This window comes from Mustela erminea, chromosome 12 (assembly GCF_009829155.1).
Source record: "Mustela erminea isolate mMusErm1 chromosome 12, mMusErm1.Pri, whole genome shotgun sequence".
Classification (NCBI taxonomy): Eukaryota; Metazoa; Chordata; class Mammalia; order Carnivora; family Mustelidae; genus Mustela; species Mustela erminea.
The window spans coordinates 47,931,063-47,949,588 of NC_045625.1; the positions used below are offsets into that span (position 1 = coordinate 47,931,063).

Below are 18,526 nucleotides of genomic sequence, written 5' to 3' on the forward strand. Positions count from 1 at the left end.
AAAAAAAAAAAATAGTTTTTCATCACAGGTTCATTTTTCATCAGCAGGTACTGATGCAGAGATGAGACAACCATCTCAATTGCCAAAGAGAAGAATAAATCAAAATTTCCTATCTAGTCCCAAAAAGGGTATTACAATTATGTCTGCCAGTTTTCCTCATCAAGAACTGAGGAACATACAGAAAATCCAGAAATGTAACTAACCCGCCTGCAGTCACTAGGAGTTCCTCACCATACCTGATCTACTGAAGCAGGTGCCGTTCAGACCTGACTATAGGCCATAAGCAATGTGACCAAAGGCTCAGGAGGAGAAATGGAAGAGCTCATTATTATTCAAGAGTAAAGGTCTATGATGATCTAAAAACTCCACCATATGGGGACCCCTGGGTGACTCAATGGGTTAAAGCCTCTGTCTTTGGCTCAGGTCACGATCCCAGGGTCCTGGAATCGAGCCCCGCATCAGGCTCTCTGCTCAGCGGGGAGTCTGCTTCCTCCTCTCTCTCTCTGCCTGCCTCTCTGCCTATGTAATCTCTCAAATAAAATCTTTAAAAAAATAAAAATAAAAAAAACAAAAGTTCCACCGTATGATTCATTAGCAGAGCTCCTCACCCCTGAGAAGTTCTCCTACAGAATAACAATTTAATTTTGTTGTCGCTGTTTTCCTCTTTTTGTTAGGTAACCACCTCAAAGTCATTTTCCTGAAAACATCAGGCAGAATCGATGGACATCCTGGTTGGGAAATGGAAGCAAGCAGAATCGACCTGATCCACTCGTTTATGGACTCGAGGGCCTGGACAGCTAAAGACAATAATAAAAATCACCAAGAGAACCCATTCCCATCCTCAGGGTAGAGGTCGTTGAGTTTTCACTGGTCTTTTCATTTAAGGTGCTCTTCCTTTGGGGTAACAAGAGCTCTCCTGGGTCACGAAGCACTAAACTCCCTTCTTAGTGGAGGAAACAGTTATAGGTTAAAAGGGATGGCAGATCCTTCTGGTCCTGCTGGTTCCCCAGGCCGGCCTCACCTGTGTTGGCGTGGCTCGCGATTCGAGCCTGGTAGAGGCTCTGCAGTACCATCCACGCCAGAGTGTCTTTCTCCTGGTGCTGGACGGCCGCACTGAGGATCTCCATCAAGCCCATCAAGGGGAATCGTCCTTGAGACACCAAGTACAGTCTGACAAAGGCAGCTTTTTCTAGGCTGCTCTGCAAAAAAGCAAATTGTTCGGTTACTATTAAATTAGCTGAAGTCATATAAAACCTCGGGGCAAGGGCAAAACAGAAAGGGTGAGTTGAAAGTTGATTATTATTCCAAATGCTAAAACCACTCATTTCCTGCAGCACGTGACCTGCCTGCCTGTGTGCTGTATTTTAAAATGAATGTACAGATAGAGCGTTATAATGTCACCTCCTGTTTTCTCCTAAAAACTGTCAGTGATTTGGGGGTTAATTGGTGATGGTATTTTGTACAAATACGCAAATAATCATTATTATTTGCGTATTTGTACAAAATAATGTGCGTATTTGTGTATTTGTACAAAATAATGATGATGATGATGATGAAGATGACTGAAAAATGCAGTACTCGTGTGCCAGGCACTACTCTAAGCACTTAACATGGATTAATTTGGCAGTTCGCAAAGTGGAGTGCACAGACCTCCGAGGGACCCCAAGACCCTTTTAGAGGCTCTGTGAGGTCAAAGTATATTTACAACAGCACTGAGGTCACAGTAAGTCACTGCATTTTTCACAGCCATTTGCAATTTTTGTTTAAAATAACTTTTACCTAAAATACCCTTATAAACAATAAAAATTATTAGTTTTATTAAACCTTCACCCTGGAGTATACATCTTTTTAACAATAGGGATGATAAAATGGCAAGCATGCATAAGGGACTTCTCGTGCCTAGCTAAGTATTACGGTTGTTTCGAGGGAAAACACTAAGTCTGGGCTGTGAACTGAAATAGCTATGTTTTGCAGGACACATCTACTTGGAAGGATCACCGATGGACCAATGATGGCTATTCAAACTGAGTATTTGACGGACTTTTTTTTTTTTTTTTTTTTTAAGTAGAAGAAAGTGAGACTGTCACTTCAAGGAAATACTTCACAGTACTTGTTAGCAGTGACAAAATCTGAGCTTTCAAGTGACAATTAGACTTTCGGAAAAAATTTGTATTTGCTACTATGAGTTGGCAGTTTCCCAATACATAAAAGACTTTTCTGATGATTTTAACAAATGTGATGTTTGTTTGGTAGTGTATAATGAAATGCATCAACATTTGGAAGATTTTCAAAGCTCAGTGATTCAGTATTTTCCAAATGATTTTGTGATACCATACCCAGAGCGGAAGTCAGACCAATGGATTTTAATACAACAGACTATGTGAAGTTCACTGATAGGGACTCAGACTCCACATAGTGCCAACTACCCTGAAGGAAACACGGTTTGTTGAGTTCTGTTGCAACATTAAAACAAACAAAAAAAGATATCCATAATTATTTGAAACTATCAACACACTCTTCCCTTTTCTACTGACATATTTGTATGAGGCTGGATCTTCCCCACATACTTCACCAAAATAACAGCACAGACTGAATGAAGCAGCAGCTATGAGAGTCCAACATTAAAGAGATTTCCATTAAGCCAGACATTAAAGAGGTTTGCAAAAATGGAAAACAATACCATTTTTTATTTGATTTCAAAATTTTTTCTTATTTGTGTTAAGATGCAATGGGTTTATTATTACTTTTAAGTAAATATTTTTTTAAATTTCCCAATTTTAATTTCTAATATGGTAAATATTGAAAGATATGATTATTTAAATTAAAGTCTTTTGGAACCCTCAACAGTTTGTAAGACACTAAAGTAGTCCTGAGACCAGAAAGTGTGAGAATTCCTGTACGAACCACTGAATTTTCACACCACCTTATGCAGATGACAACCAACATCCTTCCTTTGTAGAGGATAGTAGTAAGCACAGACGTTAAGTAACTTGCTTATGGTCACATGGCTCAAGGCAGAGTAAGAACTGAAACTCAGGGAGTCTGAGCCCTTCACTACTTTATTCTTTCCAGAAAAGAAGAGAAGACATTGACCTCAGTAAAATGCACTAACTCTTTTGGGAGCATAAGAACACTATTCAGTTAAGTTCTAGCAAAAATGTTCTAAGTGGTACTTTAGGAACCCGGGTGAGGGGGTGCCTGGGGGGCTCAGTGGGTTAAGCCTCTGCCTTCGGCTCAGGTCATGATCTCAGGGTCTTGGGATCAAGTCCCACATCGGGCTCTCTGCTCAGCAGGGAGCCTGCTTTCCACCCCCACACCCCCATCCCCCGCCCGCTGCTCTGCCTACTTGCAATCTCTGTCAAATGAATAAAAATAAAATCTTAAAAACAAAAACAAAAAAAACCTGGGTGAGTAACCCAGCAACCTTCAGCTCCAGGTACCATGAAGGCAATTATATGCATTGCTACCAACTATATTACATGAATATAATAATAACAGGATATAATAAATTACATGAATGTGATCATAAGGATAACAAATAATCACTGAGTACTAGCCTTATGTCAGATATTTTTCTAAGAACCTACCATGAATTAAGTCACTGTAGCTCTCAAAACAACTCTGGGAGGTAGGTGTTAATATCTCCCTTCTATAGATAAGGAAACCGAGGCAGAGAGAGATTATGAAATGTAACCAAGGTCACATTGCTAGTAAATCAGAGCTGGATTTCAATCCCCAGCATAGTCCACTCTCTTAAGCATTTCCTTAGACTGCTTGTCTTTCCTTAAAACAAACTAATCTCCAAAATGCTGATATTCCAAACACTCTAACAGGAGTTCTCAAACCTCAGGATGCAGCACTATCACCTGGAGGGACTATTAAAACACAGACTCCTGGACCCCACCTCTGATTCAGCAGACCTGGCTGAAGTGAGAATCCAGAACTTTCATTTCTAATCAGTCACCATGCTTATGCTGCTGGCCCAAGGAACACATTTTGAGAATCACGGCTATACAATGCAGCAATTCAAGGATTCAACTGGACAGGCATACCTGTCATCAGGTGAAATAAATGGTAAGAGGTCTACCAGCTGGGTGAGGGCTCACAGTTCTTTAGATCTCTGCTATCATCTGGTATGTAGATTTGGCATTTGTGTAATGGCATTTGTATGTCCACTGGGATATACTTATACTAAAAAAAAAATTCACTATTTATAGGCAATTCAAATCTAACAAGACATGTATTATACTAGCTAAATGTGCAACTTTACTGGTATCTTATTCATTCATCCTTTGGGTGTGAGCATGGGAGTACTTGTTGGGATGCCTGGAGGCTCAGTTGGTTAAGCGTTTGCCTTTGGCTCGGGTCATGATCCCAGAGCCTGGGATCGGGTCCCACATCGGGCTCTTTGCTCAGTGGGGAGGCTGCTTCTCCCTCTTTCTCTGCCGGCTGATCACCCTGCTTGTGCTCCCTGACAAATAAGTAAATAAAATCTTAAAAAAAAAAAAAGAAAAAGAAAAAAGGAGTATCTGTTAATTATCTTGTGTCTGGGCTGATAGTGTTTGTTTTTCAAATAGACACCTTTCTTCATTACAAAAGGATAATAAGTACCAGGTGAAAGAAAATCAAATTTAAGAATACTTATTTATGCCTTCCATGCACCAGAAAGTTCTTCAGCCAGAATATTCCCATTCTTAGGGATTTTTATTGAAGATGTTGTCCTGTACTTTTGTTTGCCCATAGGTGACACGAACATGATCTTGACAAAGTGGAATTAAGTTAAAATGTTGTTCATCCATCTATCCGTCCATACCACTAGCCTGAACATGAGATCCCACAGTGAACACAGAGAGCTTCCTCAAATCAACCACTAAGAGATAATGAAGTAAAACTAGCTTCCGTCAAAAGGATACTGTAGTCACCTCTTCAACTGACCCCCACTTCAGTAATGGAAATAAATGTATAAATACATTCTTACCTCCGTAATCTGGGCAACCCGATTGGCTTCATCATCTGTCATTTCTGAGAGGCATTTTGCTACACTGACATACAGCTCTAGATCATTTCTCTGGCAAAGAAAAATCACAAGCATGTCAAAACACAAGGTAACATAACAGATATAGTCTCCATGTTCTGACAAATTATTAGATTTACTTATTTCCATGAACAGCAGCTTATGAGACATTAATCAAACCAAATATATGGCCAATTTTTATCATTTAAAAAAACATCTTTCTGGGGTGGCCTGGCTGGCTCAGTTGTTAGAGCAGGTGATGCTTGATCACAGAGTCATGAGTTCAAGCCCCACACTGGGCATAGAGTTTACGGAAAAACAGAACAAAAACCACCTTTCCTATTATTTTATTTGTGTGGCTGTACTTTTTTCCTCTTATCAGAATCCATCGTTCCAAAGAGATTTTTTAATTTCTTTGTAAAACTACAATTCAGGAATCTGTTGGGGGAGCTGAAAGGCTAGGATTATGTCACTTGATATAAGTAAAATATGGGACATTGTGCCCAAAGAGTCTCCAGGCGCAATGTGGAAGCACTTCTGAGCCTGCTCATCTTCTGCATTTGGTAAAAGGCCCAAGGGCGTATTTCCTGGTGTAGCACTCGTTAACCCAGCAGCTCAGCTTGCTCCCAACTTTGGTTCTAAATATTCAACCTCAATTTAGATCTTGGAAGCGAACACACTCCTCGTGAAAAATGCGGTTATTTCTTCCTAGCCTTCCTGCCACATTCTTAAAACATACACCTCCCTGCTTTGCCAAAAGGGCTTTCAAAAATCCCAAACATAAATTGTCAAAGTGCAAATATTTTTGTTTCTCACCCGAATCTTATTTGGCAGAAGGTCGAAAATGTTTCCCGTAGCTTCAGAGAGCAGACTCCAGAGGTGGTGGGTAGGGCTGGGCAGCTTCATGGCCTGACCCAGCCCCTGCAGGGCACTCATGCGCAACTCAGCCTGGGCAGGCAGAGAAGCTGCTCTGAAAACGGGCACCATCACATTTTCAACGAAGCCCCGGATCTGTTCGTCAGAGACATGTTTTACCCACAGAGGCGTGGACACCAGGAGGTACTTCTTGATATTCACCTGGAAGCAAAAGAAAAGAGGTCAGAAACAAGCACATCTAGGTTCGTGGTGCTCAAAACCTGGAGGCTGTCCGTGTGTTTAGGATAGGATGAGAGAAGAAAGGTCCGTGTTACTTCTTGGCCCCACAGGGCCCCCAGCCTCATGGTCCAATGGGCCACCGAGGCATGCAATTTTGGTTGCTGCTGCCAGGACTTGTGACCCACAATGACTCGTGGGTATAGACAGCATCTGCCAATCCACCCGTAAACCACTCCGCTTAAGCCATGGGTCTTTTTACAGGGAGGAAATTACTGTGCTACTTCTCCATGTACATGACAGCTGCTGTTCAGTCTTAACCCACTGAGCCACCCAGGTGCCCCAGCTGCTGTTCAGTCTTAAAAGGTCACATTCTCTGGCAAGAACCAAAATCCTGAAGATGAAAGGCTCCTCTGCAGGAAATGGACTCATCGGAATACCGGATATTATTAATTTCTTCTTCCAAGAAACATAAGGAAATCAAAGGGACTGGCATGCCAGGACCATCGCTGACCACACAAATGGGGACATGACCTTGGCTTCCTGGAGGTCATGAGAGCTGAAAAGGGGGCACAGTTTGAAAATAGCTGTGTGCCAGACATGTTAAGAGAGGAGGCCGAGAAGTTCTTAGGAACACAGGTATGCTACCAAAGGAGCAGCGAGTCGGAAAGAAGTGGTCTTAAAAAAAAAAAAAAAAAAAAAAGGAAAGAAAACCTGACACAGCCCAGTAAATTTCAAAAAAAGTATCAGCATGGCTGCAAGACTTAGCCAAACAGTTCACTGGAAAGAACATGCCATTCCTGATCTTTTTTGTAAATGAGAAGATATATAATTAAGAAAATGAATTCACAAACTTCATTTGTTCATTAACATAGAGAATAAGAGTCCACAATCATGGACAAATGCCATATATATAAATTTTGTTTAATTGCAACCTGCCACAGTTTATCAACTTGTAAAGTGGAAACAAAAAAACTCGACTTCTCAGAAATGAAATAAGCCAGGCATGAAAGACTTCATATTGTATGATGCCTTTCTAAAGAATTTCTAAAGCTTATACGAAATTTAAATTTATTAGGAAAGTTCTCTAAAAAGAGAAAAACTATAGAGACCAAAAGCAGATCAGAGGTAGCCTGGGTCTGAGACTGGGAGTGGGGATCGTCTCCAGGTGGGGACAATGCAGTTTTGGCGGGGAGTGATAGAAATATTACTGGGGATGGACGAAAATGTATAAGTGTCCTGGAGCTCATCAAATTGTACGCTCAACACAGCCATACTTTATGGACTATAAATTATAACTCAAGGTTGAAAAAAGAATCTGCCAGAATTGAAGAGAGCTTCAGTCTGCTGTCAAAACTGCTCACTGAGCGCTTACAAGTAGCGGGTACCTAGCAAGCACCGGGTACTGGCAGCCGGATGGGAGGTGCTTGGGCCAGACACCTCACGGTCATTGCTGACACGGGGACGCAGCCCTCCGTCTGTCCCCCTTCAATTAAGGAGCACTAGAATACATAGCAGAGCTTAGAAGACAAAAGGACGGGACAGGAACTGAATTTAAAAGGCCGAGGAACAAATATGAGAACTTTACACTATTTTCAAGGAATTAAAGCTTCCTGAAGAGTAACAGGATCAGTTAATTTAGGATCAATTAGTAAACCTCTAAGGAATCATGGAATGTGGGGTTTTTTGCTTTGTTTGGTCCTAGCTTTGAATATATTCAAATTTATACAATTTGTTAATTTTGCATTTTTAAACAATCTGGCTCCTTCTGTCATAGATACTGGGCTATGTTACTTCTTCCTCAGCACTTGGCTCAAGCCAAACATCCCGGCAGAGATGTCTCCTCCCTGCACCTACACGCCCCGCCCCCCACCAGCACCCCGCCCTGTGCCTCTAACTTGATGCCTAACAAAACCTTACCAAGCCTTCAGGGCCCACCTGAATTGCTGCCTTTTCTGTGAAAGGGAGGGATCATAGATGGATTTGCCATTCTCTTAATACCTACTGAACCAACATACTGCATATCCTAGAGATAAGCCGAGGTTTCACTAACACCACAATTTTCTAGCTGCACGATCTGGAGAAAGGAACTTTAATATCTCTGGCCATCATTTTCCTTTTTCCGTAATCAACGGGAGCCGAAAGCACGAACGCCGACAGCTAGGGAAGAGGTCTGAATCACATACTCTCCCAGTCTGCTGGCCAGCGACTGCCAAGGCCCTGAGTTTTAGAAAATCACATCTGTCCACTCTTGACTTTGAGACTGCACACAGAAATGAGCATTCCTCTCCCCCAAAAGAACCATATCCGCCTGCTGCCCAGCACCCTTAAATGTGACTTACGCTCAAACCATGGATCAGCGGCGGCATCACCCACAGTCCCAAGAGCGCAGCTGCATTCTGGGATGACTGCGCCTGTGTCACCATAATTTCAAGGCACAGCTGCTGGATCTCTTCCCCTGCAAGAGTAGACAAGAATATAGGTAATACAGCTTCTCCTGGGACTCACTGTCAGGCTTCCATGTCTCAAATCAAAGCGCCTGCTGGTATGACTTTTCCCAGGAACAGTACTTGAGTGAACCAAAAGATATGCCAAGTGACCTTTCCACTATGAAGCAAAGATTGTACCCACTGACAGCAGAGGGTTAAGTCTTGGAACTGACAAGGGCCATGATCTCACTCAGGAAATTTCTCTTATGATGTCCTAAGAAATCTAAAGAATCTAATACTAACAAAAACTTGAGAAAAATTCTAGATAAACTAACTCCCTGTCTCTGTTCTCCCCTCCTCTCCACCTTTCATTCTGAAGACAGAGAAATCTGTTTATGTCCGGAAGGACTTAAAAATGTAGCCACATGGGGTGCCTGGGTGGCTCAGTGGGGTAAGCCTCTGCCTTTGGCTCAGGTCATGGTCTCAGTGTCCTGGGATCGAGCCCCGAATCGGGCTCTCTGTTCATCGAAGAGCCTGCTTCCCCCTCTCTCTCTGCCTGCCTCTCAGCCTACCTGTGATCTCTCCCTCTGTGTCAAGTAAATAAATAGAAATCTTAAAAAAAATAAAAAATGGTCACCACATTCTCTTGTAGTCCAGACTTTTATTAGCCCGATTCCCATCAGCAAGCATATTTTCCCAACCAGACCTTTTCTTCTTTTTTCTAAGGATTTATACTAAAACACAAACATTTTTAATACACCGCATAAAAACAGGGGAGGCTCCGGAGAACATACTTTTCAAACGAAATCTCCAGAAACACGGTACAGTGACATCGTAGTTATAGAGGTATTAGGTTCAAATGAAAGCATTTAAGGGCAAAACCTGTGTATAGTCAAAATCATCTTTGATTATCCTTTCAGTTGTACATAAATTACAGTTTACAAGTCTTTCTGCATATCATATGTAAGCGAGCACCCCACTGTAAGTAACAGAGCAAACACTGCAAATACACACACACAGAATAATACAGCACTGTTAAAAGGTGGTTCTCCCCAATCTTTTTCTTGAGGTGGGGGGGGCAAGTACATGGGATTAAATCTGCATACGCTAACATCATAAAAGAGGCTGTGGTAGGTGAATGAGAGGCGTGTGCTCCCTCTGTCTCTCCTCACAAAGTGTCTGTGGTAAAGAGAACCTCGGCCCTTAAAGATGCCGCCATCTTAATGCCTGGAGTTGTGACTGTGTTGTGTTACCCTGCTTGGCAGAGGAACTTCTGAGAAGTGATTGAGGTTAAGGACTGCTGAGGTGGGGAGATTATCCTGGATTATGCAAATGGACCCATTAATCACATGAGTCTTTAATGTGGAAAACCTTTCCTGGTTGTAAGGAACTAGGAAGAGGACAGTGTGACAAGGTTGTGGCTCTCCGTAGCAGGCTTTGAAGATGAAGAAACAGGAGGACACAAGCCAAGGAATGTGGGCAGCCTCTAGAAGCTGGGAAAGGGAGAGAAATAGATTCTCCCTACCTTCGTCTGCTTGGGCTGCTCTAACAAAATGTCACAGAACGGCATATAAACAATAGAAATATGCTTGTCATCGTTCTGGCAGCTGGAAGTCTAAGATCAGGGTGCCAGGATGGTCGGGTTCTGGTGGAACCCTGTGTCCCCGGCTGTAGAATGCCAACTCTCACTGTGTCCTCACACTGCGGGAGGGGCTATGGAGCTCTCAGGGGCCTCTGAGGGCTCCACACTCATGACCTGCTTACCTCCTAAAGGCCCCACATACCAACACACTAGGGATTAGGATTTCAACATACGAATTTTGGGGGGACAAAAACACAGACCATAGCACTCCTCAGGGCATCTAGGAAAGAATGATGCCGTGGCCAAGAACCATGCTGGACTTCGGATCGACAGAACTATAAGCTGATAAATTTGCTGTGCTTCAAGCCACTAAATCTGTGGTAACTTGTTCCAGCAGCAACAGAAAACTAATGCTCCATGCCACAGGGCGCTTCCTTGAATCCTAGAGCTCTCAGAGACGTGCAGTGTGATGACCATCAAACCGGGCTTTCTGGGACCTGCACCACACACGCAGCAACAGGCACACGTCAGCCAAGCACTGCTTTGATGAGTGCACCTGGCCTGTGTCTTCAGACCTCCTCCTCCTGCTCAGCCTAAGCGATCTAGAAAGTGACTCGGTGGAAGTAACCCAGCTCTTCCATCCAAGAAGACAAACCTCAAGATCCCAAAGGTCTCTCCAGTCACCACTGACTGTGACCCAGAATCTCTCTTTCTATTCAGGTCACATCCTAAAAGCAGGGTCCGAAGGCCTAAAAACATTTGATATTTACCGAAGTTTAGCCTCATAAGTGGAGAGAGGAGTGCGGCCCAGTTCACAGGAGGATACTGGTAGCTTTCTCCGACAGCTGCGATGGGTTTCATCACGACTTTGAGAAGGGAAGGAGGCACAGACTCGGGACCTGTGACAGAAAGGAAACAAATTAGTGAGACACCTTGACAGCACCGTGAGAGGGGGAAATGCCAACTTTCCCTCTTTCCAGTTTCAAACGATTTGGTAGCACACCTGCAACTGCGGTCGGGCCTTCAATTCTGTGCTCTCAATCTCAACCCTGTCTGTTACAGAAGCCTGCTCCTTCGGTGCTTCTCCTTGCTAGTCGCCTTCAGTCGCCCCCTCTCGTCCGGACAGACACATCCCACATTACTACTTAACTGTCTTCCCTCCTCACCTGTGGGTACTTCATCCAACTTTCTAAAAAGAGTAACCGATTCCCATTATTGCCTCATTATTCATTCACTCACTTCCAGAAAAGGAGGGAACTATTGCCTACTCGGGCATGGTCCCTTCAAACCACCACGAAGTCCCTTGGTGCCTGCAGCCCCCTCCCCACAGCACTGACTCTGCAGCCTGGGCCATGGCTGAAGGCTCCAGGGGTGAGCACCTACGATACAGCTAATATCCCGGTTGATAAGCTCTCTACGACAGTACACAGCTTCACCATAATTTTTTAAATTTAATTTTATTTTTTTCAGTGATCCAAAATTCACTGTTTATGCACATTGTTTGTGTTTTTTTTAGAAGGAGGCTAATTTGAAAACGACACGATGAAACTTTAATTTTATTTTTTTCAGTGATCCAAAATTCACTGTTTATGCACATTGTTTGTGTTTTTTTTTAGAAGGAGGCTAATTTGAAAACGACACGATGAAACAGTGGAGTAATTATGAGTGGAGCCATAACACACAGTCAGAGTTCGAGTAGCCACTAAGGGCCATATAAAAGTGAAGTTTGAAGGGAGCCAGAAATGATGTGCAAAAAACTAAAATAGTAAGGAGAAGCAAGAGTGGCTGGATCAACACACGTGGCATAAGGGAAATCAGCATCAGCAGAAAGAGCAGTAGACTCAGGAAAAGGAAAAAGAGGTAAGGATCAGCAGATAAGCAGCAGAATCAGCAGCCACTGAAAGAGAATGAAGTAAAGGGGTGGAGTCAGAAAAGGAGCAACAACTGTAGAAAGGACAAGCGCAAGAGAAGAAGAAGCTGAGGCAGAAGAGGCAGCACGATCAGCAGGGACTGAACAAGGAGGAAGCAGAGGCGAGCGCAGAGTCAGTGAAAGGAGCAACAGCTGTAGAAAGGAGAAGCCCAGGAAAAGGAAGAAGCTGAGGCAGCACGATGAGCAGGGACTGAACAAGGGGGAAGCTGAGGTGGGGACAGAATCTGAAAAAGGAACAACAACTGCAGAAAGGAGAAGCACAAGAAAAGGGAGAATCTGAGGCAGCACGATCAGCAGGGACTGAACAAGCAGGAAGCTGCGGTGGGGACAGAATATGAAAAAGGAACATCTGCAGAAAGGAGAAGCACAGGAAAAGGGAGAAGCTGAGGCAGCATGATCAGCAGGGACTGAACAAGGGGGAAGCTGTGGTGGGGACAGAATCTGAAAGAACAACAGCTTGCATAAAGGAGAAGCACCAAAGGAGAAGCTGAGACAGAAAAGGCAGCACGATCAGCAGGGACTGAACAAGGGGGAAGCTGTGGTGGGAACAGAATCTGAAAAAGGAACAACAGCTGAAGAAAGGAGAAGCACCAAAGGAGAAGCTGAGACAGAAAAGGCAACACGATCAGCAGGGACTGAATAAGGGGAAAGCTGCGATGGGGACAGAATCTGAAAAAGGAACAACAGCTGAAGAAAGGAGAAGCACAGGGAAGGGGAGACGCTGAGGCAGCATGATCAGCAGAGACTGAACGAGCGTGAAGCTGCGATGGGGACAGAATCTGAAAAAGGAACAACAGCTGCAGAAAGGAGAAGCACAAGAAAAGGAGAATCTGAGGAAGCACGATCAGCAGGGACTGAACGAGCGGGAAGCTGCGGTGGGGACAGAATCTGAAAAAGGAACAACAGCTGCAGAAAGGAGAAGCCCAGGAAAAGGGAGATGCTGAGGCAGCACGATCAGCAGGGACTGAACGAGCGTGAAGCTGCGATGGGGACAGAATCTGAAAAAGGAACAACAGCTGCAGAAAGGAGAAGCACAAGAAAAGGGAGAATCTGAGACAGAAGGGGCAGCACGATCAGCAGAGACTGAACAAAGGGGAAGCTGAGGTGGGGACAGAATCTGTAAAGGAAACAACAGCTGTAGAAAGGAAAAGCACAAGAAAAGGGAGAAGCTGAGGCAGAAGAGGCAGCAAAATGAGAAGGCACAGAACAAAGGGGAAGCTAAGGTGGGTTCAATCAGCAAAAGGGCAAATGCTGCAGAAAGGAGGACAGGAGAAGAAGAAGCTGAGGCAGAAAAGCCAGCAGAATCAGCAGTCCTGGGAAGAGGGGAAGCAGAAGTTGGGGCAAAGTCTGCTAAAGGATAAACAGCTGCAAAAAGGAAAAGCATAGGGAAAGAGGAGAAGCAGAGGTTAAATCAGCAGAAAAGTAGCAGAATCAGCAGATGCTGCATATGGGAAAGGAGAAGCAGGGGTAGAGTTTTTCTAGAGATGATACACAAAGAACCAATAATAATTTGGAAAGATGCTCAACATCCCTAATCAGTAGAGAATTGCAAATCAAACCACAATGAGATAATATCTCACAATGAGATAACATCCATTAGGACAACTACTATTTTTTAAAAAGGAAAGGAAAAGAAAATAACACGTGTTGGTAAAGATGTGGAGAAACTAGAGAAACTGGAACCCTTGTGAACTGTCAGTGGGATTATAAAATGGTAGAACCCCTATGGAAAACGGTATGATGGCGCCTCAAAAAACTAAAAACAGAACTGCCATATGATCTAGAAATCCCATTTCTGAGCATATATTCAAACGAATTACAAGCAGAAATCTTGAAGAGATGTTTGTACACCACTGTTCACAGCAGTACTATTCACAATGGCCAAAAAACAGAAGCAACCTAAACATCAGTCAGTGGATAAATGGAGAAAAAAATGTGATTGATACACACATGAAACAGTAGTCAATATTAAAAAGAAAGGCAGGGGCGCCTGGGTGGCTCAGTGGGTTAAAGCCTCTGCCTTCGGCTAGGGTCATGGTGCCAGGGTCTGGGATCGAGCCCTGCATTGGGCTCTCTGCTCAGTCGGGAGCCTGCTTTCTTCTCTCTCTCTGCCTGCCTCTCTGCCTACTTGTGATCTCTGTTTGTCAAATAAATAAATAAAATCTTAAAAAAGATATTACTTACTAAAAAAAAAAAAGAAAGAAAGGCAATTCTGTCATATGCTACAACATAAATGAATCTTGAAGACACTATGCTGAATGAGACAACACGGTCACAACAAGACAAATACTGTACAAGTCTCTTTATATCAGGTTAAGTGGTCAAATTAAGAGAAACAGAAAACAGAATGATGGCTGCCAGGGATAATGGGGCAGGAGAAAAGGTAGACATTATTTAATAGTTACAGAGCTTCAGTTTTGCACAATGAAAATCATCTGGAGATTGGTTTTTACAACAATGTGAACATATGTAACACTACTGAACCATATACTTAAAAATGCTTAAGATGGTGGAACACCTGGGTAGCTCAGTCAGTTAAGTGTCTACCTTCAGCTCAGGTCATGATCCCAGGGTCCTGGGATCGAGTCCCACATCAGGCTCCTTGCTTGGTGGGGAGCCTGCTTCTTCCTCTGCCTGCTGCTCCTCCCCCTGCTCATGCTCTCTCTCTCTGCCTCTCTAACAAATACATAAATAAAATCTTTAGGGGTGCCTCAGTGGCTCAGTGGGTTAAAGCCTCTGCCTTCGGCTCAGGTCATGATCCCAGAGTCCTGGGATGGAGCCCTGCATCGGGCTCTCTGCTCAGTGGGAAGCCTGCTTCCTCCTCTCTCTCTGCCTGCTTCTCTGACTACTTATGATCTTCGTCTGTCAAATAAATAAATAAAATCTTTTTTAAAAATCTTTTAAAAAATTGCCAAGATGGTAAATTTCACATTGTGCTTTTTTACAATTAAAAGAAGTTAAAAGGAATGACTTCTGGTTTCCAGTTCTGCATGTAAGTAGCTTGAAAGTCGCCACGCTGTCCTGATAACAAGTAAAAAGCTGAACAGACTAAAAAATCCACAATTCTAGGTTCTGCAACAGAGGACAGAACACATGGCAAATTGCTGCCCTGGTGACTGGAGAAACAGCCAGATGAACAGAGGGTATAATGGTTTACCAGGCAAGGGTGTAGAGAAATCAGAACCCTCATATATTGCTGGCAGGCATATAAAATGGTATGGCCACTATGGAAAAACAGTTTGGCAGTTTCTTGAAAAATTACACAGGATTACTATAGGACCCAGCAATTGCACTCACATATGTCCAAAAGAATTGAAAATAGGTGTTTAAACAAAGACTCGTACACAAACATTCATAGCAGCACCACTCATAACAGGCAGAAACAACCCAAATGTCCATCAACTGATGAATGAATGAATAAAGTGTATATTCACTCAATGGCATATTACTCAGCTGTAAAGAGGAATGCAATTCTGATGTTCACCAGAACATGGGTGAACCTTGAAAGCATTATGCAAAGTGAAAGAAGCCAATCACAAAGTGCCATACAGTATATGATTTCACTTAAATAAAGCATATAGAACAGGCATATCCACAGAGCCAGAGGCAGATTAGTGGTTGCTGGGGCTGGGGGAAATGGGGAGCCAACTGCTCAATGGGCACAAGGTTTCCTTTTGGGGCGCTGAAAATATGTGGGAGCTACATAGTGGTGATGCTTGCACAACACTGTGAATCCACGAAATGCCACTGAACTGAACATTTTAAAATGGTTAAAACAGTGCCTGGGTGGCTCAGTTGGTTAAACATCTGCCTTTGGCTCAGCTCATGATCTCAGGGTCCTGGGATTGAGCCCTATGTTGGGCTCTCTGCTCAGCAGGGAATCCGGTTCTTCTTCTCAGAGAGAGAGAGAGAGAAAATGAGAGAGAGAGAGCACAAATGACAGATGGGCAGAGGGAAGCAGACTCCCCATTCATATACTGATGACGAGTAAATCCACGGTACTCATCCAGGCCTTTCCTGATGTTTTACATTCTTATTTCCAGCTAGAGCCACCTCAAAAATCAGCATTTTTTTTTTTTTAAGATTTTATTTGTTAGAGAGAGCAAGAGAGAGAGCATGAGTGGGGGAAAGGGCAGAGGCAGAGGGAGGGAGAAGCGGACTCCCTACTGAGCAGGGAGCTGAAGCGGGGCTCAATCCCAGGACTTCAAAAATGAGTATGTTTTCTTAGACTAGTCACCAACTAACCTACTTCCTCCTTACCCTTGCCTCTGCCAACCTGGAAAGGGAAAACTAGAAGTATACCTTCCAGTGATGTTTTTCTCCCCTCTGACAAGCACTTTTTCGTTTTCTGAAAATGTTAAAAGTTCAACACATCTATCATGTTTCTAGCCTCTGCTACCAATAACTGAAGCTTTATTTCTATTCCACCTTAAGACATAATACCAGGAGTACAGGAAGTATTATCAGGGAATTTACCACTGCTCTTACAAAGAGAAGAATTTCTGACCAAGAAAAGTAAACATATTCACCAAAAAAAAGAAAACAAATCATTCATTCAATCACTGAGCATCAAGAGGGTACCACGCACTGTTCCAGACATGAGTAAGAGTGTTCAACAAGACGGAACAGGCACCTTCACTAATGGCGCTTATATTCTAATGAGAGGACAGACACACCGACAAGGAAAGAATCAGGTGTGATAAAAATCAAAATGCTGTGCTAGGAATTAACTGGTTGGCCATTCCCAGAACACCATCCTGGTTACACACATGGGGCAACTGTCCCTATAATGTGGGCAGCAAAGTAGACATCACATACAGAAAATGAAGCCGCATTTTTGGGGTCGTTTTGGCACGTGATTCTCAGAAATGGCCTGATGAACTGGCAGACAGGACACAAAAATCTGTGCATAGAACTGCTTTTCTCTCCTATTAAGGACATGAATCCAGTTTTACATTGGAAATCATTAATTCATAAGCAGATACCTTTAAATTCTTTTTCTCAGGTCAAGTGTTTTCAAAATTACATAACATTTTATTCCAGGTCCTCCTACAGAATTTACTATAGAAATTTTGTTGTTTCTGGAGGATCTAGGGAATCAGGAAAGACAGACACTACGTGCTCTAACATTAGGACCCAGTGTAAAATATGACCATTTCACACAGGCACACACAAAACCACACCCTATTTTATTGCTTACACAAGAAGCTCTTGCGCCAACAACTTGCACTATATGTAACTACACACAACCACACTTCACTATACACTTTGCACCTTGCTTCTCCACTCTTTGGAACTGACCTGATGCACAAGCAAGAGTCAGAAACAAGACCTTGAAGCAGGGAACAGAGGCTTGAAAATCAAGTAAGTGCTATGACACAATAAATCTTCCCCTTTTAAAAAAAGGGCAGAGCATTGGTACTGAGAGGCGTAACTAAAATCACACAAAATTTTCCGCTATATTTGCAGGGAACTAATTCTGACACTAACTGGAATGAAAGGAATTATAGTAACTGTTAGGAATGGAGAAAATACTTGGCAGTTCCAAGCACGTGGTGGTTGGGGTCGGGGGGTGGGGGGAGTCCCCAAAAGGGAGAACAGAGTCACATGGTTCGCTCCCCAGAGATCTTCAGTGCTGGACACAGGAATCCAAGTCTAAGCAACGGGAATGATTAGCTCCCTTCTTGGCTGTGCTTTGTCTTTCAAGAAAGTGCCTTAGATAAAAAGAAATTCAGGAATGCTTTAGAGACGATGGCTTTGGAACTGAGAAGGCCTAACAGTCCTTGTTAACAGGATCCAGATGTTTTAAAATCCAGATACAAAGTTGCTTTAAATCTCTCATCCAGTTGACAGCCTCAAAGAACCTTGATATAAACGGCATATCCGAACATAATGCATTACAACAGGACCCATTATCACACATACTTTAGCTACACAGAGGATCACATCTCAATGCCACAACACACATGTGTAACCCCTCCAGTAAAAGTCTGGTAACAAGCAGTCGGCTGACAGCCGGTGGCGCGTCTATTCCCCATCACGGCGTGCTGTTCGCGTAGTGTGGACATGCCGTTATTTTCCCCATCCTCAGTGTTGTTTAGAAGCACTTAGCTTAGAATTATCTAATATACGTGTACGCGCACACACACACACACACACACACACACACACAGAGCTGTAGATCAACCAATATTTGAAAATGATTAAACGTCAAGTACTCTGTTCTCAAAGCATTTAGGACAAAACACCTATGTTCTTCCTGTCCTTGAGGAAACAACAGTCCAATGGGAAAGAGAGATTTTAAACAGAGTCAGAAACAATTAAAAAAATAACTACTCCTATGTCAAGTACTGTGAGAAACAATGGAAAATGTAACATAAGAAATCCAAACTAGTCTGGAAACACTGAATAAGGAAAGGATGTTTAAACCAAGATGGAAGGAGTCACTAAGATTTTTCTAGACCAAGTCGCAGAACACA

The 18,526-nt window shown here is 43.1% G+C and overlaps 1 protein-coding gene across 4 annotated transcripts in view; it reads right to left on the reverse strand.

Annotated features, from left to right (window-relative positions):
* The window catches only part of FOCAD (focadhesin), a 304,328-nt gene that overhangs the window by 12,544 nt on the left and 273,258 nt on the right, over positions 1-18,526 (reverse strand). For 3 of the 4 annotated variants that reach the window (XM_032306228.1, XM_032306229.1, XM_032306230.1), the window contains 5 exons: positions 10,888-11,016; positions 8,449-8,564; positions 5,831-6,091; positions 4,979-5,068; positions 1,022-1,199 (listed from right to left, as the gene is read on the reverse strand). In XM_032306228.1, the coding sequence (XP_032162119.1) occupies positions 1,022-1,199; positions 4,979-5,068; positions 5,831-6,091; positions 8,449-8,564; positions 10,888-11,016 (774 nt within the window). The remainder of the gene's footprint in view (positions 1-1,021; positions 1,200-4,978; positions 5,069-5,830; positions 6,092-8,448; positions 8,565-10,887; positions 11,017-18,526) is intronic. The other variant, XM_032306231.1, reaches the window with a different exon arrangement.